We start from the raw sequence: 12077 nt of genomic DNA on the forward strand, positions 1-12077 counted from the left end.
GAATTTTTTGTTAATAACAATTTGATACTCATCTACTTTCACACTAACAAGGAAAACTTTCAGCAATATTTAAACATATTAATTCATCCATTGAGAAGTGATTCAGATGCAATTTCAAATAAATAATTACAGAGCCAGCAGTCTACTTTGCGATTGTATCACAGATATAACCAACTTTTAGTTTTCTTGTGAAAATTCACTATCAAATTCATTTACAAATTTATATTACTACGATTCATTTTTGTTTCAAACATCTGCTTAGGAAATAAAAAAAAAACAGTATAATAAAATGAAGCAATGTTCGTAGATAATATATCCATTACTCCTTTACAATATACCATGATTCTCCATTACTTCCATGGATCGTTTGGGTATACTTTCGACCAAATTATGCAACATTGGTGGAGGAATTGCATCCCACGCTGTTTGCATACCCGTCCAAAAATCGTTAAGATTTCTCCGTGAATCCAAAGTAATTTTTTTCATCCACAATTGTCCATAGATGCTCAATGGAGTTGAGGTATGGGTACTGTATTGGCCACTCAAGCATTTTAATCTGTTTTTGGACTGGAAATAGTGTTTCGCAAACTTCGAGGTGTGCGGAAGCTAATCTAAATTCCGTTCCTATCTAAAAACATCTCGACCCCAATTTCAAATCAATTTTTTCCTGCCTACATCCTAAATAATCATAACCACTCTTTTCGCATACCACACCCGTATCTAACACTTTTTCGCTTTCTACATAAAAAACTCTCATAATAACACGGTAAGCGAACGTTTCTACCTGTGATGTAATAGTCCTTATGGAATTTCCGCGTAGTGTTTTTCATGGAAATACCACCAACTAACAAATTACCCAATACTTAACGTTGCCAAATATTTTCCGTTCTACTACCTTCAACTAGCAGCAATAAACTACACCCCACTCGACGCTTGGCATAACATAATAACAACACAATGTAAACAGAAAAACAAACCCAAACAGAGAATAAATAAACACGGCAAGAAAATTGTTCCACATGAGAAGTTAGCTTGTAAGTTAGAGAATAAGTTCACAGTCTAGTTCAGAAACCCACAAACAGAACATTGAGCTTTCTCTATTCTCGGCGTTATCCGAAATCCGTGTACTGAGCTCAAGCGATTAAGAATGAACATCCTTCATGGCGACCGATTCAGTTCATTTTATCTCATAATCCTTAATGGCGACCGTGACTGTATATCCTGTTGGAAAATATAACCTTTCATATTTATTTTCCTTCGTGACGGGTTTAGGTTTTCTCCAAGACTCAGCCGAAGGTTTCACCGGTCATCTTTTCATCGAGCATGATCCTGCTCCGTGTTTGACTGTTGCTTGGGTAAAACTGTATAGCAGACGGTCAGACTTTAGGCAACGAGTTAGCTGATGTTTCTCCGTGTTTTTTAGCTCAAACTTACTCTCATCCTTTCAAACAATCTTCTTTCAAAAGTCAAAAGGGCGAGAAGCATATTTCCAGGCGCTTTTTGATATTGGCTTTCCGTAGTAATGGCTTTCGTCTTCTTGAAGGAGCTCTGTACACCTGATTCACGAGGTTGGTTCCTCACAGTTCGACTAGTTATGTTGATGCCCTACTCTTCCTGGATTACCCGACATGATTCATCGGGATCCAATCGAACCAAGCGGCGAATAAGAACTCCCGGATTTCCGCTTGACTTATTCATGATTTTCGAAATTGCTCCAATCGAAATACCATATTTTCCTGCGATTTTACGGTAGCTCACATTCGTTTTCACTTCGGAAACGATCAGTTTCCGAATTTCTACCGACTTTTGGTTCATCGCCAAAGTATCAAATAAATATGCTTGATATCATCTAATATTCACATAGCTCGTAAATATTTTATGTTTCTATTTTTCTCACGATACCGAAAACGATGCTTGGCAAATAAACCATACAATGTTTTGACAAATATCTCGACGAGATCGAATGAACCATCCTTGTTGAAATTTTCTATAGTGTAAATATGCGACGTGAATAAAGGTGGCCAGAGGTCAAATTTTTAACACTTTTTGACAGATTATTATTCCAGTGAATCAAATTTCCAGACATTCGTTGGAGAGCTACTGTTATTGCGCGTCTTTTTCAGTATATGCCAAAAAGTTGAAGCGTAAACAACATAGTTTTTTGCCACTTCGAATATGTCGAATTTCGTACCAACGAGTGTTTTTGCGGGGAGTGTGTGTGTGTTCAGTACTTCAATATGAAGAAAAAAGATGCTAAAAGTAATCGCATTTTGGGGGAAGTTTATGGTGACCGTACTCCAACTGCGCGAACCTATCAGACGTGGTTTGCACGGTTTAAAAGTAGTAATTTTGACTTGGAAGACGAAGAACGTTCCGGACCGCCAAAAAAGTTTGAAGATGAAGAATTGGAGGCTTTACTCGATCAAGATCCGTCACAAACGCAACAAGAACTTGCAGATACACTTGGAGTAGCTCAGCAAATGATATCCGATCGTTCAAAAGCGATGGGAATGATCCGAAAGATAGGACATTGGGTGCCGTATGAATTGAAGCCATAAGACGTCGAACACCGTTTTTTCACGTGCGAACAACTGCTCCAACGGCATAAAAGAAAGGGGTTTGGCATCCAATCGTTACTGGCGATGAAAAGTGGATCCATTACGACAATTCTAAACGTCGTGCAACGTATGGATTCCCCGGCCCCGGAATCAATATCGACGGTCGCGCGGAATATTAACGGCCAAAAGGTTATGTTGTCTATTTGGTGGGACCAGCTGGGTGTGGTGTACCATGAGTTGTTAAAACCGAATGAAACCATTACGGGGACCTCTACCGACGACAATTGATGCACTTGAGTCGTGAACTGAAGGATAAACGGCCACAATACGAGCAAAGGCACGATAAAGTTATTTTGCAGCACGACAATGCTCGGCCGCATGTCGCAAATCCGGTCAAAACATACACTTCTTCAATTTTGATGAAGTCAAAAATTGGATCGTTTCGTGGTTAGCCGACAAACCGGCCGATTATTTCCGCAAAGGGATCCGTGAATTGCCAGAAAGATGGGAAAAAGTTGTGACTAGCGATGGGCAATACTTTGAATATTAGATTTGGAACCATTTTTGCAGAATAAAGCATTAGTTTTGAAAAAAATCAAGAAACTTATCGGTACTCTTACTATCTGTCAAAAAGAGTCAAATATTTGACTTCGGTCAAACTGTGTTTGAGCACTCTAAGCAGTGTAGTTGTATTTGATGTGTAGTAATCATGTTGTTTTTTTTCCTTTAGAAAATCGACCACTCGAACCAACAATAATCCAGAGAATGAATTGAGTTTGTGGCTCACGTATTAAACATGAAAAATATGCTCTCGTTCATGACTCTCATTTTACCACAACCTCCAATTACATTTTACATTTCTCTCCGTCAGTCTCCCCCGGTTTTCCTTTTTATCGTGAAAAGAGAATACAAAAATTTTCAGCAGTTGAGTCAAAGCTATGAAACAGATAATCCGATTCAAAGAAGCTGCAATTAATTCGAAACACTAGAATTCCCAATTTCGTTCATATTCTTCCAAAAATGTACGATTAATATGGTTCAATTTAACGGAAGGTATTTTCTCGGTGATCTTGTCAGGTTTCCCAAAAATAACACTCCGTCGTCGCGATTGAAGTTCGATACAGAACAGGCGTGACTATTAATGGAACATCTTGCCGACTCGATTGGCTTTACAGGAATTCTCTCGGTTACCTACCTTCTTAGGTCCCCCACAGTTAAATCCCCGCCGGAGTGATTGAATTTCGAAAAAAAAGTAAGTGCGATGAATACTAGAATAAAAGCCGGACCAATCTATCTGACAGGTTTTCCTTCTCAGGATACCATAATCTTTGCCGCGTATTGTAAAACATGCTGTTTTCGGATTTTTGTTTCGTCGAGTGGTCGATAGTTCGCGTTTACATAATCACATCACTTACCTCAGTGAATTCTGATTTTTACCTCTCCCCACTAACAACTATCCCTCCCATGATAAACGCTAAGGAACCACGCTATAGAGGCGACCCTTCTGGCCTTCGGGCGGCGAATATCATACTAACATTCCTTCCCTTCCCCCGGTGACTGTAAGGACGTGGCCGGCGTCGTTATTGACCATTTAAAGCTCGAATCACCGAAAATTGCACAACGAGAATGATTTGCTAGTCCCAAGCGTCATTCTGTGTGTTCTTTGTGCAATTTGGTTGGTTCTGGTCAATCACGGAGAGCAACTACGAAGTGTACAGTCTACCCAAGCTCAAGCTCTAAGCAGTGTAGTTGTATTTGTTGCATCAAGGTATCCTGACTAGATTATGTCACCTAATTTATTGTTAATATTCGATAAATGTTACTAGCAGCAAAAGGTACCAGTTGTTTACTTTTTATTTCCAATACTGTAAGCCCGCTCGGAAATCCATTTAGTGCGAAGTGACATGAGGATGGTCTCGCTCACTCGCCGATGCATTATGCTCTTCTCTTCCAATCCCATTTCTATTCTGCCACCGGACGGACGGAGGTTTTAGCGAAAAACGAAGTATTGATGATAATTCGATACCGATTGCGTACAAAACGTACCGTTGATTTAGTTTTTAGAAATACAAAAAAGGACTTCTGTTACTTTTAGGGTGTGACAAAAAATCCACTTGCGTAAATTGATTTTACCGTGTTTTCTTCATCGATGTTGTAAGTTTCCAGAATATAGCTTCTTTAGGGAATCACCCAGCGTAGCTGTTTTAACGGAGAAACGTCGGTTGACTAGTTTCACTACATGCTGGATGTCCTCACCGAGGAGCTTGCCGAACGAAGACCAGTTGTTATAGGAGGCGATTTCAATGCTTGGTCAGTAGAGTGGGGAGCAGATGCACCAAGAACTAGTTTACTTGATGCTCTGGCAAAGTTGGATGTGGCAACGAGGGCACCACTAGTACCTTCCGCAGAGATGGTCCGAAGTCCTTCATCGACTTGACGTTCTGCAGTTTTCGTTAATGACGAAAACGAGCTGGGGGGTACGCGAAAGACCAAAAACTAGTACTGTGTCGTATAGACCCATATGCCTGCTGGACACTCTTGGGAAACTACTGAAGAGAGTCATGCTCAACGGAATGTACGGAGGGAGCTCATGGATTTTCTGATAGTCAGTGCGGATTTCGGAAAGGGAGATCTACCGAAGATGTCATTAGTGGTAGAAAGAGCCAACAAGCATCTAAACCGATACTGCGCATGGATAATGATTGACGTTGAGAACGCGTTCAATAGTGCGAGCTGGCTATCGCGACTGCGCTCCACATATAGAGAGTCTCATACTAGCTGTGCAGAATATTGAGAAGCTCTGGAACAGTATGTACGATGGCGTACTAAAGCTGAATCTGCCCAGAGGTTTGGAGATCATTGGCTTCGAGGATGACATCGTTATTCTCGTGACAGGACAATCCGTGGAACGGGTTGCAATGCTTGCGACCGAGTCGATAGACATGATCGAATGCTGGATGCAACGTTTGAAACTACAGGTAGCCCAGCAAAAGACGGAAATGCTGATTGTCAGTAACCACAGGGCGGTGCAAGGGACAGATCTGGAGAGCACGAGGGCAAATCAATGTTTTGGATATCCTTCAATATTGAATGAACCACAATGTGTCATGCTACTAACCATTAACAATACATAACCCAACATGCATGGATAATTCAAATACTTGACAGAATGATAGTATTCACTTTTGTTGCACCAAATGAATGTACGAAGTGAGGAACAAAGCCTGTTGATTGCATATCCGATCTGTACCAAACATCGCACACCATTCTCGAAGTCTCCCTAAAAACATGAACCACATATATCTTCCCGTTCTAGTTATAGCGAGTAATCGCTGCACAGACAAGTTCAGAGCGATAAATGATACATGAACAATTACATCATCAATTGGTTACCATTTCCGGAGACATTACGATACGGCGGTCCAGCCTAGATCGCGGCGTTAGAATCTCAGCAGAACACGAAGAAGCTGTATAGTACGTACCGGTTCATGGCGATGCGAGTCACAAGTGCGTGTAGAACCATATAATCATGTTACCGGAAAGCTAATGAGAGCAGAGTCGATGGCTAGGTGACAGCAGGAGTGGAGTGTGGCTCAGAACGGTAGATGAACGCACAGCCTCATACCGACTCTTATCGGCTCGGTGAATAGGAAAAATGTGGACGGATTGCGCGTTGAGTTGGTTGGCAATTCCTAATCAGTATGCGTCTCGACTGGTAAACGGATACTGGTGCAACGGAATGATAGGAATATAAAGAGAAAGGGTAGAAACAACGCTGGATAGCGTTGAAGACAAGTGAAGTGCATGAGTACAGCTGCCCTCCGAAGTAGTCTACTGAAGGTAGCCCCGGGCGATTGATACTACAACTAGTGGATTTGGTTTTAGTGGGTGATGAGTCCTACACGACGTCTGGGTTTACCCGTCCCAGATAAGGTTGGTAGAGCTATCCTAACCTCTTAAAAATAACACACACACACACAAACACGCGCGCACAACATTCCGCTTGGTGGTCATCGAATCAGCAATCTTGTGTATTGTTCTCACGAGAACAAGAATGAAACGTGTATCAACCATCTTCAGTTGCTTTTACAAAGCCACGCAAACCCGTCGGTTCTTTTCAGGACCACCAACAATTCTAAAATAGTTGAATTTCATGTGTATCCCTGTATAAATAATTCCATACTCATCCATTCACACACTAACAAGAAAAGCTTTCAGCAACTTTCCAAAATATCCTCTCATTCATTCATTAATTGAGAATTGAATCAGATGCAACTTCATACAAACGATTATCAGGCTAGCGGTAATCCTGCGTCTGCCTTGCGGTTATATCACAATTATAACCCACTTCTAGCTTTTTTTTAAATTTCTGCCATGTCAACTATTTGGAACCATGTTTCCCGAAAATCAATCATTCCGACAATGCTGAATGAACTCGAGGGGGTGAACAAGCTCAATTATGACAACTATTGACAGCTACACGCTTCAATTTCACCTTTGCCGTCAATCAAGTCCCAGTTTGGCGACGCGACAGTGACTTTGCTTTCCTGTCCCGTTCGCTTTCGTTGGTGGTTCAGCTTTTAGCGTGACGAACTTACATGTGTTGGTCGAGGTGGCCAGCGATTCGACGCTGCAGACCCGCTTCGAGTAGCTGGACGATGAGTATGATTCATTGATGCTGATTTTGTCTAGCGGGTAGATGTAGCTGGAATGAAAAATACGAAACATACGGACAACTTTAGTTTGCAAGAAGTCGAATCTATTTGCGGTGGGTGGTGGATGGAGTGGGGGACCAGATTATGAATGAGTGCATCTTGTGTCGTGGTTGCGTCTTGCGGATAGAGTTTACCGCTCGGCCCGGGGCTGGCTGGAAAAGGCGAACGGCGGACGGACATATGCTGTGAGCACGACCAGGTCGTTAATCATATTCTGGCGCTCCGGTCGTTTTTTCCCCCGTTCCGTGAAGTATAAGTGCAGCGGAAAATTAATTGTTGGTTTTTAACCACCAGTGGTAAACAAACAAGTTAATGTTAATTAGATGTACACTATAGGCACTCTGAGCGATGGTGTGTACGGATCGGGCGTACTTTTTATGAATTACGCGTGTAATGTCACATCAATGTAGAAGAGTAATTGCGCAGTCTGCCTAACCATTGCGCCGCAGTGGCCGGCGCTGCTAGATGGCGCTGGTAGACTAAATAGTGTCATAATGTAGCGTTTGATTTATGGACACGCTACACTTTGAACACACACACAGACCCGCGATGCGAATCAAATATCACAACCCGGGGGCTTCGGGGTTGTCGGGTGAAACTAGAATCGTTTGATTTATTTTAGGCTGATCTCCAATGTCCATGGGAGAAGGTTGGGCTGTGTAAATATTTTCGATTTGGCTAACCGGGTTGGTGTTGTTTGCATGATTTTACATTTGATATATTGCGGCTCAAATGAATTGATCATTACTTGTGAATGCAGCTTTACCGAGTTTAATTTGTTTGATATAGTGGGAAAAAATTGATGATTATGTTTGAATAACACTTTACCAGACGAAAGAATACCATTGCCTTCCGTTGGTGCACCACTTCTGGGTGTTATTTTGGAAGTACGACTTTAAGCCCGGGATTTTTTTACAGTGATACATCATAGAGGGTTGTGAATATTATTCTAGAATTTGCGGATTTTGTTTCATTCAGTAGAAATTGTGTGTGGATTCGTCGCTTGGGACGCATGGGGAGCAAAAAACAACCTGGGATTTGATAATAATGGCTATGCCTCGTCTTCCTAAGAAGGTTTAAACTGAAGATTCATTTTTAGGATAATTAGGAATATTACAAAGTGAATGGAAAACTAGTAATAATATTAACGATCCATAGGTCATTTAGTGGCCTCGGTGTGGGTTCCTGAGTTCCAATTAGGCCATTGAAATTTTCATAAAAACAATCTAGTGTTTTGCATGTTTCAAAATACATGTACACTTGTGCGGAAGAATAAAAGTACAAATGGTTATCTCAAAATTGAACGTCAGTATTATATATTTGCATTGTTTATAGATTTGATTGTAGATAGATTTGAGTCTAAGATTCGCATGAAAAGAATTCAATGAAAATGGCGTCGAATGTTCATAAAGACTTTTCTGGTGAGAACACGGGAGAACACGATCTGCTGTTTTTTGGACCGATTTTGTGAAATAGTTACGAATCAAGGAATGCTTATCATGTCAATTATGCGGAAGTACAACATCAGATCGCAGTCAACAGTCAACACCAATAAATGTGCATAGAAAGATAAGGCAGCAAACCGGAAACAGAAAGCCTAGCATTCGGAGGTAGACGAGGCACTATACATTTGGTTTGCTAAAAACAGTGAAGGTACTGCAAGTACATGCTTAATGAATTCATTCTCAAATGGTTAGAGAGGGTGGATACGGCCGTGGGTACGCATGTAGAAAAACTTGAGAAGTAGTAACCATTATCAGGGAAGCTTATGTTTTCATTTATCATTTCTATGAATTGGTTTGTTGGATGTGAAAAATTCTCAGAAAAAAATGTTTTACTTTTTTGGATTTGATAAATGAAATTGATTTTGGTTGCAATGTTTTTTAAAATTATTTTCAGTATCTTATTCATTTGCACTCAATCAACTAAATGAAGAAAAAGCAAGGCTTGCAAGGTTGGCTTCCCCTTCTAGTTGGACATTATCATCATTATGAAATGACCATACAAGTGGAAGCGATCTGGCGAAGTGGTAACATCCATACCTCTCACGCAAAGGTCACGAGTCCAATTCTTACTCCCGACATTCTTCCAAAAATGGAAGTCAAAGTGACGAACCAGCCAAAAGTGTTGAAAGTCACTATAATAGAGAGAGAAAAAATGACCATACTCAAACAGCAACAAAATGAAGTAATGTGAGCTATGTTTCTGAGTTTTTATTTATGCTTCAATAAAGGGTGTGTCACATCAAATTGCATCACGGAAAAAATGCTGTAGAAATTCGCCCAGTAGACCGATCATTTTGAAAATTTTAGACAGTAAAATAAAAACTATTAAACAACTTTTGGCATTTTCTTTTTATTCATACTTCGAGCCCAAGCCCGTATGCTCGCACCTTCCTCTTTACCCCGTCCATAAGGTTCTGTACAACGTCAGGTTGTAGTTTTTTTTTTAACAGAAATCCATTTTCTCTTGAAGTCCGCCTCCGATTTGACAACTTTTGGGTTCTTCCGGAGGGCCTGCTTCATAATCGCCCAATATTTCTCTATTGTTCGAAGCTCCGGCGCGTTGGGCGGGTTCATTTCCTTTGGCACGAAGGTGACCCCGTTGGCTTCGTACCACTCCAACACGTCCTTTGAATAGTGGCACGAAGCGAGATCCGGCCAGAAGATGGTCGGGCCCTCGTGCTGCTTCAATAGTGGTAGTAAGCGCTTCTGTAGGCACTCCTTAAGGTAAACCTGCCCGTTTACCGTGCCGGTCATCACGAAGGGGGCGCTCCGCTTTCCGCAAGAGCAGATCGCTTGCCACATCATGTATTTTTTGGCAAACTTGGATAGTTTCTGCTTGCGAATCTCCTCTGGAACGCTGAATTTGTTCTCTGCGGAGAAGAACAACAGGCCCGGCAGCTGACGAAAGTCCGCTTTGATGTAGGTTTCGTCGTCCATTACCAGGCAATGCGGCTTCGTCAGCATTTCGGTGTACAGCTTCCAGGCTCGCGTCTTCCCCACCATGTTTTGCCTTTCATCGCGGTTAGGAGCCTTCTGAACCTTGTATGTACGCAGGCCCTCCCGCTGCTTGGTCCGCTGGACGAATGAACTTGACAAATTCAGCTTATTGGCGACATCCCAGACCGAACTTCTCGGATCACGTCTAAACTGCTTAACTACGCGCTTGTGATCTTTTTCACTGACGGAGCATCCATTTTTGCCGTTCTTCACCTTCCGGCCGATGGTTAGGTTCTCCAAGTATCGTTTTAGTACTCTGCTGACCGTGGATTGGACGATTCCCAGCATCTTACCGATGTCCCGATGTGACAACTCCGGATTCTCGAAATGAGTGCACAGGATTAATTCACGACGCTCTTTTTCGTTCGACGACATTTTTCCAAATTTACGAAAAATTGACAGTGAAGCATGGCCAACGTGATCTATACACTCTTATCTGATTATAAGCGAAAGCTGAAGATATAATTCCTAAAAATTAAATTTCTACAGCGTTTTTTCCGTGATGCAATTTGATGTGACACACCCTTTATAACGTACAATTCGAAAAAACGTACAATACGTTCTATCCAAGTTTCATTGTTTTTCGGTTTTCGCCAGTGTTAGAAATCAAAATTGACTAAGTATACCAAAACGCACGATTGGTGGGTCAATCATGAGACTACTCATGTATTAATCTCTTTTAAATTTAATTTACAACAATAAAGCAAAAACAAATCGTGGAGGCTATCTGGCTCCAACATTCTTCCGAAACGGAAGCGACGAGTCAGCCAAAAACGTTGAAAGTCACTATAATACACGCAGGTTATTTTTTCGCGGTTTTTTTACGCGGTTTTTTACGAGGTTTTTTTACGCGGATTTTCGAATTAACGCGGTTTTTTTTACGCGGATTTTCCAATTAACGCGGTTTTTTTACGCGGATTTTCCAATTAACGCGGTTTTTTTTAACGCGGTCACCGCGTAAAAAAAACTGAGCAATATCAAATCTGTCCCTCATGCTTCCTGAGACCATATGACGGAACTTAGTGCTATTGACGGATATTTGTGCCGCACCTATGTGCCAGGTTCGATGCATCTGTAGCGAACACAGATTCAATTTGCCCGCGTTGTTCACCACCGCCTATGCCAGTTACATTCTATCAGTTTTTGGTTGAATCTGTGTTCTCATAATTTAAAAAACAAAGATATTAAACATTTGGATTTTTTTGAATTAATTTATAATAAATTTTAATCTGAGCAATATCACATCTCTCCCTCAGGCGCACCTTTTTGAGCATTTAAACCATAAAATTTACCTTATAGCTGGACAACTACTTTGTCACACTCCACCTCGCTTCGTCATACCCCCTAAAATCGCTCATCTAATGAGTTACAATAAATGTTTACTCGAATTCGGATTTTCCAATTAACGCGGTTTTTTTCTCGGATTTTTCGATTTTTGCGCGTAAACCTGAGCAACATCAATTCTCTCTCTCAGTTCATATCTCTCCCTTTCAAGCTCCCTCAGAGCGTATGTCGCACCCCATCACGATTCTCAAGAGGATTTTTATGTGACCTTTTTTTCTTTACGGGGAGTTTCCAATTAACGCGGATTTTCCAATTAACACGGTTTTTTTACGCGGATTTTCGAATTAACGCGGATTTTCCAATTAACGCGGTTTCTTTTACGAGGTACGTATCCCCCGCGTAAAAAAAAAACTGGGTGTACAGAGAAAAAAATAATGAAAAAAAAATCAACATCATTAATAAGAACATATTCTTATGTATGATACATCATTTCGGAAACCCAGCTATTGTTGCTGCTC

General features: G+C 41.2%; 1 protein-coding gene across 1 annotated transcript in view; it reads right to left on the minus strand.

Annotated features, from left to right (window-relative positions):
• Positions 1–12077, minus strand: part of LOC129780393 (netrin receptor UNC5C-like) — a 403924-nt gene that overhangs the window by 17522 nt on the left and 374325 nt on the right. Inside the window, exon 10 of the mRNA XM_055788611.1 lies at positions 7157–7263. Within this exon, the coding sequence (XP_055644586.1) occupies positions 7157–7263 (107 nt within the window). The remainder of the gene's footprint in view (positions 1–7156; positions 7264–12077) is intronic.

Source organism: Toxorhynchites rutilus, chromosome 3, assembly GCF_029784135.1.
Source record: "Toxorhynchites rutilus septentrionalis strain SRP chromosome 3, ASM2978413v1, whole genome shotgun sequence".
Lineage (NCBI taxonomy): Eukaryota > Metazoa > Arthropoda > Insecta > Diptera > Culicidae > Toxorhynchites > Toxorhynchites rutilus.